The sequence below is a fragment of the Typopeltis vanoorti genome, chromosome 20 (genome assembly GCF_054136105.1).
Source record: "Typopeltis vanoorti isolate ZY-2024b chromosome 20, IOZ_Tvanoo_1.0, whole genome shotgun sequence".
In the NCBI taxonomy this organism is placed as follows: Eukaryota; Metazoa; Arthropoda; class Arachnida; order Uropygi; family Thelyphonidae; genus Typopeltis; species Typopeltis vanoorti.
Window position 1 is genome coordinate 75,289,234 of NC_143568.1, and position 18,967 is coordinate 75,308,200.

The 18,967-nt window shown below is 34.7% G+C and overlaps 1 protein-coding gene across 2 annotated transcripts in view; it reads right to left on the minus strand.

Moving 5' to 3' along the window:
- LOC150095574 (uncharacterized) overlaps positions 1–18,967 on the minus strand; it is a 148,531-nt gene that overhangs the window by 105,282 nt on the left and 24,282 nt on the right. The window contains exon 2 of one of the 2 annotated variants that reach the window (XM_090410180.1): positions 10,254–10,420. Coding sequence is in view for 1 of the 2 variants with exons in the window: in XM_090410179.1 (XP_090266305.1) it covers positions 9,996–10,172 (177 nt within the window). In the remaining variant the exon portion in view is untranslated. Of the gene's footprint in view, positions 1–9,995; positions 10,421–18,967 lie in introns of both variants that reach the window. The other variant, XM_090410179.1, reaches the window with a different exon arrangement.

Sequence of the window (18,967 nt, forward strand, 5' to 3'; positions counted from 1 at the left end):
TATAGTCAGTTAATTATTTCAAGGGTACTACTTCAGGTCACTAATAAGCTAGGTGGTGATTTCACACTGGACAAAGGAATTCTAATGCCTAAAATGTTAAAATGTAAATATCTAATATCTAACATAAAATATCTAAACACAGAATAGAATGCAATAGCCATGGTACTTGTATGCTTGAAACAACATTTCCCCTTCTTACGTGTCAGGCTCAGCCGACTCTCACAAGTAACTTGGTTTCATATAAACCCAATTAATGCTCTAACAAAACAGTTAATCCTATTTTCATAGTCTTATAAACTTATATATCTGAGTGTATTCTCTGCTCAACTGTTTGTTTTTGTGAGATGAAAATCTCAATTTTAAAGAGAAAAGAAAATCCTGCATCTCCAGTTGTATAAAGGTTCTTTGCATTGTAGATGAGATTCAAATGCAAGTTGTTTCAACTAAAAGAGCTAGTTATGGCTAAGCTACAGAGGCTCCTATGAAACAACATAAAAATGAGGGGAAAAAAAGACTTAAAATATTATCTTGATAAACTGCATTACATAAAAGGCTAGATGAAGCTCTATATAAAACTTATGATGCAGAATAAAGGAGGATAAAATTGAACAGAATGGAAGGGTGAACTGTATCATGAAACACCAGATGTAAAGTAACCAACTGTATTACAAAGGAATTATTATTATTATTTTTTTTTTTTTTGTCTGTAGGGTAACAATTTTGTTCCTTGGTCTTCATGGTAAGGAGAGAAAAGTTCATTATAACTGCAATTCAGGATAAATAAACTCTTCTCATATTTGAATGTATTAACTGTAACTGCTAGTGACTGCTTTTTGAATGTGGAAATATGTATAAGTTCACCTATTTTAAATGTACACTTACTTTTTTTTATGTTCAGGTGTGATGTTTGTGATTATGACATATAATGGAGCCCGATGAATAAATACGAAAAATCTTGATTCAAGACCTAGGGGTCAAAAATATGATCTTGTATTAAACAGAAAACAAAATAAATAAAAATGAAGAATGTAACATGTGGGTAAATTAGTAATGAGTTTCCAGTATATATATAAAGTAACATTTGTACTCCCTGAAAATATCTATTATAGATGATTGTTAATTCACTGGGCATATTTCTTGGATCAAAAAAATCTGCATAAAAAATTCCACACTTTTTTCACTTTCATGTCCAAAAGCAATATAAGACAAAGAATATTTCTGCTAGTTTCAATTTTGCAGGGAAGGACATACAAGTGCTGAAATACTTGTCACATCCACCTATTATTTTATTTTGCGCATGATGGCACAACAACTATGAAGCCTACCTTGTGAAACCAATATAAAGATACTGGTTGTTGTAAACCATCTATAATGACTGGATGGTGTATGCATGAATAAGAAATATTCTTTTCTTTCAAATACTTCACACAATGATTTATGTACTAGTATCACTAAAATAAAGACTTTTCTAGTGAACAAGTTGCAACTGGTTAAAAAGTAAATTCCCTATAATGGATATTTGTTTTTAAGCAAAATTATTACTAACACAAAAGTATAAATATGAAGAGCAATATGGATCTCCTTTGTCGTATCTCTTCCCTACCCCCGTCCATAATAGATCTTCAAACCCTCTGCTCTTGCCTACTATCACAATTTTTTAAAAATATAATTTTGCCTCTAAAATTTCCAGAGAAATTTATTCCTATTTTTGTTTAATGAAGTTCATATAAATGGATCCTGGTTTTGTATTCTGCATTTTTTTAAAAACTTTTAATGATTTTAAGATTTTAAAAAAATTTTATATAACTGGAAACATTTGGAAAATAAACAAGCTTTGACTTTGGAATGCTTTATTATTATTCCAAAATACATATGCTCCTTTTCCTTCCAAATGTGTGATATCATTTAAGAATGGTCCCTGATTTTAACAGTAACTAAATGGATATTGAAAGAACCTGTTATTTAAGAAATACCTGTGCCATGAGCGGTTTCTTTAAATTAATATGAAAAAACACAAAGAATAAGTAATACTATTTATTTAAGGCCATATATTTCAAACTGAATATTACAGGTCATCGTCAGTAGTGACAATAGTTAGAACGATGGATTGATTTGAAAAAGCAAGCGCTGCATGATGTTAAACATAAAACAATGCAATGGTATAACTGAAGAAATACTGCAATATTAATTATTCATTATCTATTTTTTTTTTTAAATTAAGATGTGATTAAAATAAGACTTTCCCATATCTTAGATAGAGAGAGGCAGTTGTTCCATGTTGGTATAAATTTGAACACTTGTTTAAAGAAAGTGCTGAGGCCTTACTTCACAATTTGAACTTAAAATCAGACGATTACCTCTCTCTCTCTCTAAGATATGGGAAAGTCTTATTTTACTCACCCATTTTTTTTTAAATAGCTAATGAATAATTAATATTGCAATATTTCCTCAATGTACAACATCACGCAGCTCTTACCTTTACTTGCTTCCACAAAAATTCAGTTTTAAGGCCATTGCTGTTTAACCTGTATGTTAATAATATTGGGAACGATCTGAATGGGGATATTAAGTTGTTTACAGATGATGCAAAGTTGAGAAGAACAATGAGGAGTAGGGCAGATGTTGTGGCTTTACAAGAAGACTTGAATAGACTATGTGAATGGGCATGGGAGTGGGGATGCCAGTTCAATCTTGCAAAATGTAAGGTTTGAAAACTTGGAAAACAGAGATGGGATGTAAATTTATTCTTGGCAGGGATATATTGTTGGAAGTGGAGGAAATAAGTCATCTTGGGGGATGATGGATAAGGATCTAGAATATAGAGGCCACATTGCCAAAATTGTGAAAACAGAACAAATTTTGGCAATGATGCAAAGGACACTGACTTGTAAGAAGGAAGGAGATTCTGGTTCCATTGTATGTGTTCTCGATTAGGTCACATATGGAACTACTGTGCACAGATCTGGTTTCAAAAGGATGAAGGGATAATGTAAAGACTCAAGATGCGACTGACTAAGGGAGTTTCTGGTCTCTGGAATGTTGAGTATGAAGAAAGGTTGAGAAGATACAATTTGCAGAGTCTAGCGGAGAGGAGGAAGAGGGGATGACATGATAGAGATGTACAAGTTGGTAAGGGGTTGTAACAGGATCAATGTTGAAGAGGTTTTACATAAAATGGTGGGAGATCAGGGGAGAACAAGAGGTCATCCCTGGAAGCTGTATAAGGGGGAGGAGGGATGACCAAGGGAGTGAAAAGCAGGTTTTTTGCATGTACAGTTGTGAATGATTGGAATGCCTTGCCTGAAAGTGGTGTCTGCAGAGAATTTAAATGTGTTTAAGGCATGGTATGATGAGTGGGGGGGGTGTGTGTGTGTGTGTGTGACAAAGGGACTTCCTAGATGAGTCTGACTCCATGGGGTCTTAGGGTAATAATAAATCAATCCACTGTTCACGTTCTACTTTCTAATTAACTATTGTTGCCACTGATGATGGGCTGTAATATTCAGGCTGAAATATATGGCCTTATTTATTTATTGGCATAAATAACAAAACATGCAGTACAATACACTGTCATTTTAAAAGCAAATAAAGTTAAAAGTCATTTTAATAAACAATAAAATTAAAAGGTTATATCCATATTAGTCAAATCGTTCATAGCTTTGGGAAGCACTTAAAAAGTCTGATTTGTCATCTGAATATGCTCTAAAATAACATTGGGTCACAATATGGTTGACAGTTTGTCTTTGAGCTCCACAATCGCAATGTGGGGAAGGTCGTTTACCCCATTTAAAAAGTATATCAGCACATACGCCATGACCCGTTTGTATTCTATTAAGCCGAGTCCAGAATTTTTGTGGAAACAAGTATTAAAACTTTCTTCTCATTTGTTGAGAATGGCCTTAAATAAATAGTACAGTCATACCCCGACTTACATGAATCTGGAGTTACACAGTTTCTTATATGTACTTATCCCCGTTCCGCTTCACTCCTCACCACTAGTTGTATCTTTCAAGCATGGCCGCATTCGCCAGTGTCGCACATGCTGTGAACAAGCACTGACGTTTTTCGTGCAGTCTCCATTCATACACGATTTTTATAGTCTACAAACCTTGCGATTGTTTAATGTTATGTTCTTCATAAAAACTTTACCACATAAAAAATAATAAAGTCGTCCAAAAGAAGCGAGTCTGATTCTTCTACTGCTAGCAAGAAAAGAAAAACATTGACTCTGGAAACAAAACTCAACATTATTAAGGATTTTGAAGGCGGAATGAAAATTTGTGAGCTAGCAAAGAAGTTCGATCTACAGGAATCCACAGTAAGAACAATCATAAAAGAAAGGTTTACAGATTTTGGATGACATAGATTCTAACGAGGAATGAATTGTAGCCACAAGGCAAGGAATAAAAAAATCATTAGCTTGCTATGAAGAAATTTTGTGTGACAAGAAAAAGACATTATGCTGTCAAACGAATCTATTAGATTTTATGAAACCATCGACATCGAAATAACTTTTTTTTTTATGTACGAAAAACTACAATTAAGATTATATTTCTTAAAAAATATAGATGCTTTTGTAAACCTTTGGTCCCAATTGTATGTTTGTATATATAAATTACATGCAAAATTATACCCCGAGTTACGCGAATTCACTTACGCGCATTTTGTTGGTCCCACCTACCTTTTATGTACGAAAAACTACAGTTATGATTATATTTCTTAAAAAATGTAGGTGTTTTTGTAAACCTTTGGTCCCAATTGTATGTTTGTATATATAAATTACATGCAAAATTATACCCCAAGTTACGCGAATTCAACTTACGCCCTTTTTGTTGGTCCCACCTACCACGTAACTTTGGGGATTTACTGTATTACTTATTCTTTGTGTTTCTTCATGTTAATTTAAATAAATCGAAAGAAACTATAGTTCGCCCACCATTTGTAGGTCCCTGCTTTGCGTCTTCAAGAAGAGTCGATTCATGCTGACGGGGAGAAAGAAATGAAGGCCGTCCGAATTGGTCGCTAACACACGAAATCATGTGCTTTATAGGTAAAATTTTCCAACTGTTATACAAGCAACATAGTTAACTACAATAATCATAAAAGAGAAGTTAATTTTCTGACCGGTAATAATAAACAACTCATCCCACAATACGGTGTGATTATCCTATTGTCGGAATGGATTCTCCTTTTTCTGAGATGCGCAGAAGTGTCGAAGGATCTCTAATCGGTGGGCGAACTATAACTGTAATGTCACTCAATGCAACCACATAGCCATCAAGATAACTGTAAATTGCATAAGAAAACCAGAAAGCAAAGCAAACCGGGCCTGCTGTATTTCTTTCCAGAAATATAGTAGGCCCCCATATCCGGTTTCACTTATTTCACGCGGGTTCGAAAAAAGTGCGCAAAACGGTCGGGTGCCATGCCGGAAACATGTATATGTGCAGGCTGAAAACTTATTCGAAACATGCTTCTTTTGCTAGGCGTGTGGACTTAAATGTGCGTGTTTGTTCATGTTTACTTTTACTCGAATTGTCGAAGAAAGCTGTCAAATGTGTGTCATTGCAATTAAAAACTGAGTTTAAATTCAAGTAAATAAATTGTGAAAAATTTAACGATGGCTTCATGACGTGAAGTGCTCAGTATTAGTGAAAAATCAAAGATTATCAACATGATTGAAGTAGGGAAAAAAGTTCAACTGCAACCGCTGCCAAGATCTATAATAAAAACAAATCTTCAATACGTGTAGTGTTGAAGAACAAAGAAAAAATTCATGCCAGTATTTCCAATGTGCCCAAATGTAAAAGTTATGGCTACAGTGCGTCACTCAAGGTAGAGAAAGCTTTGAATTTGTGGGTGGAAGACATGACAAGAAAGAGGATTCCTATTGACAGTAACATGTTACGACAAACAGCATTGATCCTATATGAAGACGTGGCCGCAAGACAAAACAGAAGAGGAAGAAAAGTCATTACAGCAAGCAAGGGCTGGTTGCATAGATTCAAAACTAGGTTTAATCTAAAAAACATAAAAATTATGGGAGAATCTGCATCGTGTGATGAAAAAGCTGCTGCATTGTTCCCAGCAGAATTTTAAAAAAATTACAGCAGAGAAAGGTTATCATCCTAAGCAAGTTTTTAATTGTGATGAAAAACAGGCCTTGTTTGAAAGAAAATCCCCAACGGACCTACATCCATAAAAATTTGAAGCAAGCACCAGGCTTTAAAGCATTTAAGGACAGATTGACACTGGTACTTTGTGGCAACGCAGTTGGTCATATAATTAAACCTGGCCTTGTTTACTGAGCACAGAATCCACGTGCCCTTAAAAACAAAAATTGTCTGCCTATTTTTTGGCAATCAAATCCGAAAGCGTGGGTCACAGCCATGTTATTTACGGAATGGTTCCATCGATGTTTTATTCCGGAGGTGAAAAAATACTTGGAGAGAGAGAAGGATTACCATTTAAAGTTTTATTGATAATAGACAATGCCCCAGGGCACCCTGAGTTACTAGTCACCAAAGATTAAAATGTTCAAGTGGTTTTCTTCCTACCTAATACAACCTCATTGCTTCAGCCACTCGATCAAGGTGTCATTAGATGCTTCAAAGTCTCATATGCTTGGCAAGTTTTCGATATGATTCGTGCAATGGTTAAGGATCCTGCTGATGTTGGAGTCATGGAATGCTGGAAATCATTCACAATTGCAAATGCAATTGTATTCATCAAGGGGAGCAATGAACGAATTGAACCAGAAACGGTAACTGCATGCTGAAAGAATTTGTGGAGCGATGCCATTTCATAATTCCCCCCTGCTATTAACTCAAAGATAACAACTATAATTAACACAGTAGGGAAAATAGGTGGAGAAGGATTTGACGATATGACAGAAGAAGAATTGAAGGATTACACAGATAGACACACTAACGAGGAGTTGAAAGATCTTGCCAAATCTTCTACAGAAGAAGATGATGATGAGGATGAAAGTGAACAAGAACCACCAGCATGGACACTCGAAAATTTGCCACGATATTTCAAACAGCTCAAACATTAAAAGAACAGATAACAGATTATGATCCAATGATGGAGCGCAGCATAAAAATTACTCGCACAATAACAGAAGCTTTGGAACCTTTGCAGAACCTGTTTACTGAATTGAAGAGACAAAAATGGCAGCTTCCAATAACAATGTTTTTTAAAAAAGTCAACAAAGCTTCTATTATCAATGATCCTCAGCCGTTCACATCATTTGCTTGCCTACCGACTGCCAATTTATTCAGAAGATGAATAAATATGTAGCTGAACACGAGGTGTTCTGATCTCAGTCGATTCCTCCTAATAAGAATAGAAATGTTAATATTTTATTAACAATTACATTTTCATTAGCATATTTTCTCATTTCGTTCTACATAATCATTATGTGGGTTAAATTTTATTTGTCTAAAGACGAAGTTTTATTGAATGAGGCAGTTTTTTTGGTTTGCAACTTCACCCGTACTATTCGGGGGTGCTTTCTACTACATTTGGGCACACGTTCCATTGCTCCTCGTAGATTCTAATCACGTAAAAATTGTTTGTTTCATGATAATTTTAAATAAATATGTAATATTATTATTGAGGCGCAATGGAATGTGTGCCAAAATGTGGTAGATAGCATCCCTGGATAGTACGGGTGAAGTGGTAGTCTAGAAATTGCCTCATTTAATAAAAATAATTTTATAAACTCTTTTTAATAAACTTTTAATAAGCTCTTTTTATTATTATTTATTTAGCCATACAATTTAGTGTATACATTATATATTAATTACATAACATATTCACTAGAGAACCCTACAGTCCTAGCACGTGAGACAATGTCAATTTACTAATAGTTTCCTGCTTCAATTTTGCTATATATATATATATATATATGTGTGTGTGTGTGTGTGTGTGTGTGTGTGTGTGTGTGTGTGTGTGTGCAAAAATCTGGGACTCACTAGTGGTTCGCTACTATCCACGGTTTCGGGTATCTGTGGAAGACGATGGAACCAAACCCTACGGATATGGGGGGGCCCTACTGTACTTCGATTCTGGTTTATCCACACTTGAACTTGCTGACAGACAAAGCACTCAACTGACTCTGGCAACCAATTCCAATCATTCACCATTCTCTAAGTGAAAAAATATAGTAAACTCTTACTCAATTTCCAGGGATGCCCTCTTGTTCTGCACTCCCTCTATCTAAGTGTCAAAATATTTCCTTTAAATCAATACCCTTTTGGTAACTTAAACATTCCTATTATATCCCCTCTTCTTTTGCCTATCAATTAACTTGTGCAACCGACAAACCCTCAATCTATTGTCACAGGAAGACTTCCAGAGACCACTCAACATCTTGGTCACTTACCCTCTGGATACTCTCCACTACTTCCTGATCCAGAATAAACCCAATTAACCAGACCTGAGCACATTAATCTAGATGCGAATATATAAGGAAGAATGATAACATCCTTATCTCTGATTGTTAACGTGGTCTTCAATAACCTGAAGGATGAGCTACTCATCCTGTAAGTTACCTTGCAAGTAATCCTACAAGCTCTCTACATCACCTTACAATTTTACATCCAAACAACTGAAATATCCCTTCAAATCATTTCCTATATCATTTATGTACAAATTGAACAGTAGTGTTACAAGCACCACTATTGTTTAATACCACAGAGCCTTGCAGAACACACCAGGTATTCTGCTCTTCATATACTACTTTTCTACATAAATTAAAGATGCCAAGAGATTATATTCTTGGTGATCATGATCATCAAATTCCTGACATGTACCCTCAAGGGGTGTACAGGATATTATGATAGTACTACATGAAGAACTTATATCATTACTAACTTCCTATCTACAATTTTCCTCCAAATCAATCTGTCACCTGTCAAGACTACAACATTATCAGATCTTATATTTCTATCTTCTAAGGCACATTTTACTGTATCAATCCACCTATAATATCTTGGTCTTCCTCTGGGTCTTCTTCCTTCCAGGGGCAGGAAGAAGACATATAATGATATATTACATATATATACACTTATATTACTTACATATATGATATATATGTAAATAATTTTTGATCATCATCATCAGAATTATCCATCATTTTGCAAATTCTAAGGTCATTACATAACTTTTTTTTGTCTTTATGTCAGCGGCTCTTCTGTCTTATCAATAACAGGTATCTTGCATATTCTAGTCTTTTATTGGAGATCAATAGATGCAGTCCACTTCTTATAACATATAGGATTCATTTTTATTCAGTAATAAATAAATTTTTACTTACTACGTCTGTTCTTTTAGAAAACTGGATCCCCAACAAAAACTATTTGCAGTAGCAAGAAAAACAAGTAGTTTTACTGTATCACTAAATACAGTACAGAGACATGTACAGTCTATGTTCCATATTTAGCAAGAATTAATGCAATTAGAGATAACTGGAATGACATTTCATAATGAAAAACACTTCCCTCCACAAACACTATGCTGCATGCATACATTCAAGCCAAGCAGATTTATTATAGCACTAAACATAGCATCTAACTAAACATATTTCTCCTAACATCCATTTTCAAATTTTCAGTGGTAGAAAATTGTGTAACAGCTGTTTATAATACAGTCGTTAGGTATAGAAAACACACAGTTTATGTAAAGCAAATTTTCTAAAGCAAAAAAGATGTGTTGTGTGTGTGTATAAACTTGAAATCATTTCAAATTGTATTTGAAACTTTCAGTATCATTAAGACATTTCACAAATGCTGATTAAAATGTGATGATCTGATGTGGAAGTGGCATATATATAAGTTAAAGCTAGTGCATATGCAGACACTGCCCTGTGCAAACATGTTAAAAAATTATAAAATCTTTATTTCATCACATATTATGTATAACTGATAATTATGTAAAGGCTTATATTTTATTTATGAGTTATAGATTATGTAAAAGAATGAAAAAAATACCTGACTAGTGATGTATCCAAATGCAAATGAGCTAAGAATCCAACCCTGCCAATAGAGATTCCACTTATAATGGTCAGTCATTGGAATGATGGCAATGGGAATTACAATTCTATCTGCTGCATTGATAAAGTTGGCCACCGAACACAAAGCAATTGTGCGAGATGTTTTTGCAAGCATTCTGTGAATAGCTTAGCTTGACAGTGGCATGAAAAAGAATCAAAAAAATTTGTACTGCTTAATTTACTTTGCATCACATACCTTTCATACCATCAAATTTTCAACATGAATGACCATCATATGCATCTTTGGTACAGCAATATCTTGATATCACATATCCATATAATGCTTATTATCATTATAATTTATTTTTTTCCTGAACGTGCTCTGCTACCCACATCTGACTCTCTTTAAAATTCAAGAATTTTCTGCATAATAAAAACAAATAAAAATTAGAATGTTAATGGGCATGGAAAACTATTAATGTATGACATCAATGACAAGTAATCACATTTAATTTCTTTGAAATGTATAAAGAAATGCTACTTAATATTTAAAATATTGTTTTACTATATTGCTAAGCACAGTAAATGTGAAATATAGTAGGAGTTATAAAGAGTAATCCAATTTTTTGGACATTTAACACTTCATAAAATTACAAGGGAGAAACAAAAATAAATTTAATTCAACAAAATAAGTCATTTTGTTCAATGATCTTGATCCATCTCTCTGCAAGCAATTCAATCCCTTTATAATATGAGGCCATCCTAACCAGAACTCTAGACTTTGGTTTACTAAGTTTCACTTCAATTTATTCCTCTTGTGTGTGTGTGACAATTTATGCTGTACTCCTTGAAGATGTCTCATTTTCTCTCTCTCTCTCTGGATGAGTTGAAATATTGAAAAAATTACTGTTTAATTCCTTCCTTATACTGTTTTCATCCCATTAAACAACTGGCATCAGTGATACAAGGCCTAGTTCTTAGAGACAAAAACTCTTGACATCCTCAACAGCAATAAAGCACCATCATGTAATTAGCTATCAAGTGGAATAAGTGACAGTTGAATGGCATCATCATAACTGGATTGTATGCAAAGTACACATGAATGCATTCATGCATGGATTTCTGGCAACGGTCATGGGTGTTTGTGGCCAGATCAGCTCTGATGACTTGGAGTGTTTCAGGATTAAGTGATTAAAATCTGGAATGAGATTGATCTTCATGATTTTGCAGGCCCAACTTGTTGAACTAGTCAAATGCACCCACTTTGCACAATTTTTTGATTCCTTCTTGCAAATTAATTACTGAAGTGCTGAATTACAAAGCTGGAAATTATGATCAACTTAGAAGAATACCATCTGATAACTGATACCATCTTTGGTCCCATGGTATCAGTTACTGAATGGAAAAAATGTCAGCAATGCATGGGAAACTTTGAAAAAGTGCTTGAATGAGGCTGTATCTGAATGTATCCCTAGTGTTCGAAGAATAAATAGGTTGGGAGTGAAATGGATGTGCAGCCTTATTAAGCTAGAGATCCACAAGAAGTTGATGTGGAAAGAATATCGTGAGAATAAGAGTGAGAAGAGTTATGAAATATATAAAGCTCAGGCCAGAAAAGTAACGAGTATTGTGAAAAAAGCTAAAACGGAGTATGAAAAGAAATTGGCCATGCAAGCTAAAGGCAATCCAAAAGAATTTTATCGTTATGTCGCAAGCAAAAGAAAGAATGAATGTGGAAGAATAACTTTATTGAATGCAGATGGTACACAAGTGTCAGAAACCAAGGAGATTGTTCAGTTAATGAGTGCTCACTTTGCTAAGATATATCAACCAGGTGTATGGTGCATGGTGCTACTGCTACATTGGATGAAGGGTTACAGGTTCATGAAAATGAGGTTGAAGAGCTCTTGCATAACCTGGATAAGAATTTGTCAATAGAGACAGATGGAATATCTGCCCGTCTGTTAAAAGAATGTTCAGCTGAATTGGCTATGCCTTTCACACGTTGGTATAACTTGAGTCTCAGCTCAGGAATGATACCACAGGAATGGAAGGAATGTATGATAGTTCCATTGCACAAGGGTTGTGCAAAAACTGATGTGTCTAACTACTGACCTATTAGTATCTCTGGAGTGGTAGTGAAGATTTTAGAGAAGTTGGTAAGAACTGGCATACAGAAATGGGTAGACAAGCATTCTATACTATGCAGGGAATGGCATGGGTTTACTAAAGGAAGGTCATGTTTTAGCAATTTGCTCATATTTTATAACAATGTTATGGTCGAGTTGAATAAAGGGAATGGATACACTATGATAATATTGGATTTTTCTAAGGCATTTGAAATCACACGATAGGCTGTTGTGTAAACTGGAGAATATGGGACTGGAACATAATCTATTGACCTGGATCAGGGGATGGTTGACAGACAGATATCAAAAAGTGGTATACAGTGGGTGTGAATATGCCAGATTTAAGGTAACCAGTGGTGTATCTCAGGGTTCAGTCCTTGGGCCATTATTGTTCAATCTATACATTAATGACATCAAGCAGGATCTATCATCAGATTTGCAATTGTTTGCTGATGATGCGAAGATAGGCAGGGCAATCAGGGATGCTACTGATATTCAGCAATTACAAAATGATTTGAATAGACTGGAAATCTGGGCAAACGAAAATGGCTATCAGTTTAATGTTAGTAAGTGTAAAGTTATGCACTTTGGCATGATTAAAGTTCCAGCGGCATATTCTATTAGTGGGGTTATGCTACAAGAAACTGAAGAGGCAAGGGATCTTGGTATATTGATGGATAAGAATTTAAAGTTCAAAGGTCGCATAGCAAAAGTTGCAAATACAACTCAGAGGATAATTGGTATGTTGAAACGAACCTTGGCATGTAAGGATAAGGAAGTAATTTTGCCTCTTTATAAGGCTTTGATAAGACCACACTTGGATTACTGTGCTCCCGGATTCCAAGGGGATAAAGAAGCTGCAGAAAGGGTGCAAAAAAGAGTTACAAAGATTATATCCAGATTATGGGATTTAGATTATGAGGACAGATTGCTAGTATGTGGAATACAGACTCTGGTTAACAGGAGAAAGAGGGGTGATATGATAGAGGTCTATAAACTTTGAATGGTTGTTATAGCATTTCAACTGATGAAATTTTTTGTTATATGGAAGGTGGGGAGAGAACACGGGGACATCCATGGAAGTTAAATTTATTTGCAGTCAAGAAAGGGATAAGAGCTAGGTTTTTCTTCCACAGAGCAGTGAGTGAGTGGAATAATTTGCCCTTACGGGTAGTGAGTGCATCTAGTGTGAATGAATTCAAGGGTAGGTATGATAGCTGGGTTGGGTAATTTACAGCCTTCATTGATGAGTCCTTGACTCCCTGGAGATCTTAGATAATAATAATAATAAAAATATGGTGCAGTTCAAACTCATAAATGAGATAATTCAGGTCACTCATTCCATACAATAAAAACACCTCATCATTAAGCATACCCTTTCTGGATGTCGAGGTAATTGGATGAGAGAATACAGATAAATCATTTAGCAATATGAAAGCTATTGCAAGAGCTTGATTCAAATACCATAGTGGGATAGGATGGGATATCAGCACAAGTGCTGAAGCTATGTCCTTGACCCTTTTCTCCTGCTATGGATTGTTCAACATATAGAAGGAGAGCAAGATAATTCCATTAAACAAAGATGGAGCATGAAGCTAGGGCTGGAGTTAAGGCTGATGCAACAAATTATAGACCAATGGAAGGGTGGTTAGAAATCACATTCAAAACTGGGTAGATGGCATACAATACTCACTGGAGAGCAGCATGGTTTTGTTAAGGGGGTAGATCTTGTTTTAGCATACTGCTCAAATTTTGTACTAGAGTGACAGTAGAGTGGGATAAGGGAAATGAGTGATATGTAAGTGATATACCTTGATATCACTTACATATTAATGACATTGAGGATGGTCTAGAACAGAGGTGGCCAACCTTTTTAAGTTCCATGCACTAATTTTTTCATATACGAGTTCAGATGCGCCATACAACCTCTTGAACCCTTAAAAACTCCCTGTAAAGATTATCAATTGTAAAATGACTGACAATTCCTGTCACGCACAGCTGTTGCTAATGCCTGACACCTGAAGATCAAACAAGTGAATGTGCAAAAGATGTGCATGAAACAATAAAATCGCTAAAAATAATTACTGTTTTAGCTTTTTTTTTTTTATTCTACAAATCGGTTTTTGGTTAATACTTTTCGCATAAATAGGCTTACTTTATTATTATTATTATTATTACTGGAGTCCAATGCACCACTTTTGGCCATCTGTGGTCTAGAAGGTGACATCCAGTTCTTTGTTAATGATGCAAAGTCAAGTGATGCAGGACATATACAGACTGCTAACATGAACAAATGACAGTGGATATCAGTTTAATGTTCAATTGTGATGATATGAAATTCTGTGCTGAAAACACTGAAGGTAGATTATTATATTAATGGAAATTTCTTGCAACTAGTCAGTGAAGCTAGAAACTTAGTGATATATGGTGGACAAAAAATTTAAGTTAAGGGCCACACTGCTAAGGTGGTATCACATCAGGTAATGGCAATATTGAAGAAAATGATAACTTGTAAGAAAAAGAAAGTTAGTCTTTTCCTTTGGAGTTTTGATACAACCATATCTGGATTACTGTGTGGAGACATGGTCAGATTCCAAGGAGATGGGGAGATAGTTTTAAAGATCAAGAGAAAAATAACCAAGATTATTATTATCATCATCATCAGAACCCCCCCCCATGGAGTCTTTAACTCCATGGAGGTCACATGATGTGTGTCAGACTCATCATGTGAGTGATTCCTCCCATGATGAGTCTGACACACACAGCTCATCTTATTGTGCCTTCAATGCATTCATATTATCTTCGGTCACCACACATAATGCATTCCAATCATTCACCACTCTCCATGAAAAAAAAAAAACTTGCTTCTTACTCCCTTGCTGACAATCTCCTTATACAACTTCTCCCCTTCTCCACATTAATCTGATAAAAAACACTTACCAACTGTGTGTCATTATCATATTCCCCCCCCCTTCTCCTGTCCACTAGACTCTGCAAACTGCATTTTTTCAACCTTTTTTTCATACTCAACATTCCAGAGACCATGAACCACCTTAATGGTTCCATATGTGGCTTAATCAAGGCCTTATACACAGAACCGGGTCTTTGCCGCCCGCATGCAATGTCTATCTAAGCGCCCCCTTTAATGATCCCGATGTGTGTGGTTCTTTTACGATAATAAAAATTTAAATTATTTGAAATTTCTTAAATAAATTGACAGAACAGCCACACGTTGGTTCGCTAAATGTAACGAACTGGGGGTGTTGACTAGGCAGGATAATCATTAAAAACCCGAATATTCAAAAAATTCTCAAAAGTTACAGCAAATTTTGATAAAGCCACTTTACTTTAATCAGTGAATATAATGATACAGGGATTATAGCCTTCTCACCAACCTGAATTGCTAACAAAATTAAAATGAATTTTAATTAAAGTTAAAATTTATTTGAACTAAAGTTAAAATAATTCTTGCATTTTACAAGTTACTAAATTCTTAGTAACTTATAAAAATTATTAAAAAATTTTACAAGTGGAATTATCTTTTAGGAAAATAAAAGAAACTCAAGATAGATGAGAAAATAAGAAAAGAATTCAGAAATAATTAGAACATTTAATATAAGTATTCAAAAAATAACATCTTTACAGAATAACAGAAAATAAATTAAATTACATAAATATACTTGAAATTTTTTTAAATTAAAATTTTAATTAAATTTTTGATTTCATATTCCTAAAATTAGAAATAATGGTCTTAACGTCTAATTCCGCACATATCATTTTCAATAGCTATTAACGCCAGACTAACAAGCCTTTTTTAGTGACATACTTGTTCTTAAGTAGGTTTTAAATTAAAACCTACTTTTAATCAATTTCAAATTGGAAAAGGAATGTTCACCACTCGCTACACTAACAGGTAAGGTTAATAGTATTCTTAAAGCAATTAAAAAGTTAGAGAAAGATAAATTATTGGACACAATAAAATTAAGAATATTGAAAGGGTTTTGAATATTTAAATTATCCTTCAGAAAAATATCCCAGAAAGCACATAACTCGTCATATAGTTCTATTGCATTTATGTCTTTATTGTCGCCGTCCTTCAAGAGAATCTCTAAATCGTCACAATTTCTACGTAAATCTTCGTTATTAATTTGTAGTAATCTATACCAGAAATTGAAATTATCATAATATGTTTTAGTTGTTCAAAACGTTCTATTAATGAACACATTGCAACGTCTAGAAGTGTATAAAACACATTCACTCTAATTTATCTTCTGGCGATTGTGGCGTTTTGTCGTCATGCTCGTAGTCAAATTGTCGTGTCTTCTTTCGTCATCGGACTTTGCTAAAAACCAGTTTTAAATTCTTGTTCTCTGTCTCCACCTCTTCACTCAGTTCTTTTGCTGTTTTAGAACTTCTTTAAAATTTGTATCTGATCGATACTCTTGTAAGAATATATTTTTAAATTTTCAATAGATTCTAAAGCAAGTGTAATGTTCATATTTTTGTCTTGAAGCATTTTGCTCACAGGGCTTATTCTGTTAAGTAAATCATGCCTAGTTATAAGAGAGCAAATAAATTTGTAGCTCGAGGATTTTTGTTCAAAAGCAAATTTTGGAGCCCATATTTTTTCCCTTTCATATTCACCCCATTTGTCATACCCTTGACCTCGCATGTCTTCAATGGGAATGTTCTTTTTCCAGTTGTTCCATTATTGTTGCACATAAACCACGTCCTGTGGAATCTGATATATCTGCAAAATCTAAAAAGTTTTCCCTGATCTTGACAATTCCATTGTCACAGGAAACAAAGCGAATAATAATGGTCATTTGTTCTGTTTTACTTACATCAGGTGTGTGCAGTCTAAAATTATGGAATAATATTTAGATTTTCGAATTGATAATAAAATTGTATCCCTGATTGCGTTACTTAAAGTTTCAATATTTCATTTTGACTGTCTTTACTCAAATAGTGTACTCTATTGTTTCGTTGTAGGTTCCTTTCAACATGATATTCCATAACGGGATCAAACTTCGCAAACAGTTCGACTAATTTTAAAAAATTGCCATTATTCCTTTCATATCATTTATCAGATGATCCGCGAAAAGCTAAATTTTGGCTACCAAGGAATTTTATAATTTCAATCAAGCGTTCTAAAACACTCATCCAATGTTTCTTTTCCATCGAGTCTCTCAATCAATAGTAGTTTTCTTTTTTAAATTTTTATCAACTTCATTCCATTTTAAGAAATTTTTCATGTGAGTTAAACTAGTCTCATGTATATGCAAAGTTGTACTTACATTTCTCCAATCGTTATAACCTTCTACAAGACTACTTGATTCGGTAGGTGCGAAAGGTTTGCAACAAAAGCAAAAATCAGAATTTAAAATTTTGGAATAAATGAGCCATGTTCTTGGCACGAGGTCGCCGTTTTCCTTTTTTCTATTATAATAGGTGTCGCCAAATTTACGACCATATGTATCTCTGGGATATATTATATTTTTCTTTTGAACAGGCCCCATTTCAATTAAAACAACTCGTAATTTTTCATCAATATCTCCCCATTCACCTGGATCTTCTAAATTTACAGAGACTAACAATGTGTTAGTTTCGTGGTCAACTACAACTAAGTCTTCTCCTAACTGTTTTTCACTTAAATCATGTGCCTTGTTATCTTGTTCAATAGTTGCAATAGTACTTTCATGCAAACTGGATGATGTGCACGGTTCTTCAACTCTGATTTCTGATGTATCGAGTTGGTTACAATCTGCACCAGAATAGTTTAATATTTTAACAAATTGATTAAGAGCCCTAATTTGTTTCTTAACATCTGCTTGTTTCGCAGCATGACGCTTACGATTTTGTGCACTGGATAACTTTTTTTTAATTTTTGATTCCATTTCTATTTTATACCCACAAGAAATTATTACACAACACGACACAGAGACGATATAATAGTCCGCACTGCACTACTGTCAGTAGCCTACTGAGAGGCGTACCATATGATTGGTTAACTAGCAACAAATGTTTTGTACGAAAATTTGTTTCTGCACATAAAAACCGTTCACCATTTCACTTTAGATAGGCTGCAGTAGACACAACATTCTGCAGGCAAGCACTTAGCCTGCTCTTGCTGCAAAATTGTAAATAGCCGGCTGATCAAAGAGGCGGCAATATACAATTTTTTTTAAATTTTTATTCGGTGTATCCGACCTTATTTTATAATAAGGTCGGATACACCGACCTTATTATAAAATTTTGTTTCTTAAAAATTAACTCATGAATGGTGCCCCGGCGGCAGTTCCCCCTTCGTAGCGGTACCCGCATGCTCTGCATGCTGCTTTCGCCGGCCCTGCTTATACAATGGAACCATAATCTCTTACAATCATTGTCTTCTGCATCATTGCTAGAATCCATTGTCCTCTAAATTTTAGGATCCTTATTCCCCATCACTCTCAGATTTCTTATTTCCTTCACAACCTTGATAGCTGCTCCCAATTTTGGATCATCTGCAAATAACTATCTGAACCAAGATGAACTAACTAGCCTATGCTAGAAGTTTATTTTTCACTTGGTTAGACTATAATAAATTTAGTTTAATCCTTTATCCAAGTGTATCCTGAAGATACTTCAGGACTGAGGCAACTCGTAGCAAAGGTGGACCAAGCTCTCATCATTCCTTGTCTTAGTATCTCCCTTAATGCAATGCACATCTCCTTGCGAATATGTATAATGCTATGAATTAAGGGAAGGGCCACTACCCAGACCGGTTTCGACCTTTACTGAGGTGTCGTCAGTGGGAACCAGACATGAAGTGGTGATAGTAAGGTGGTACACCTTTTGG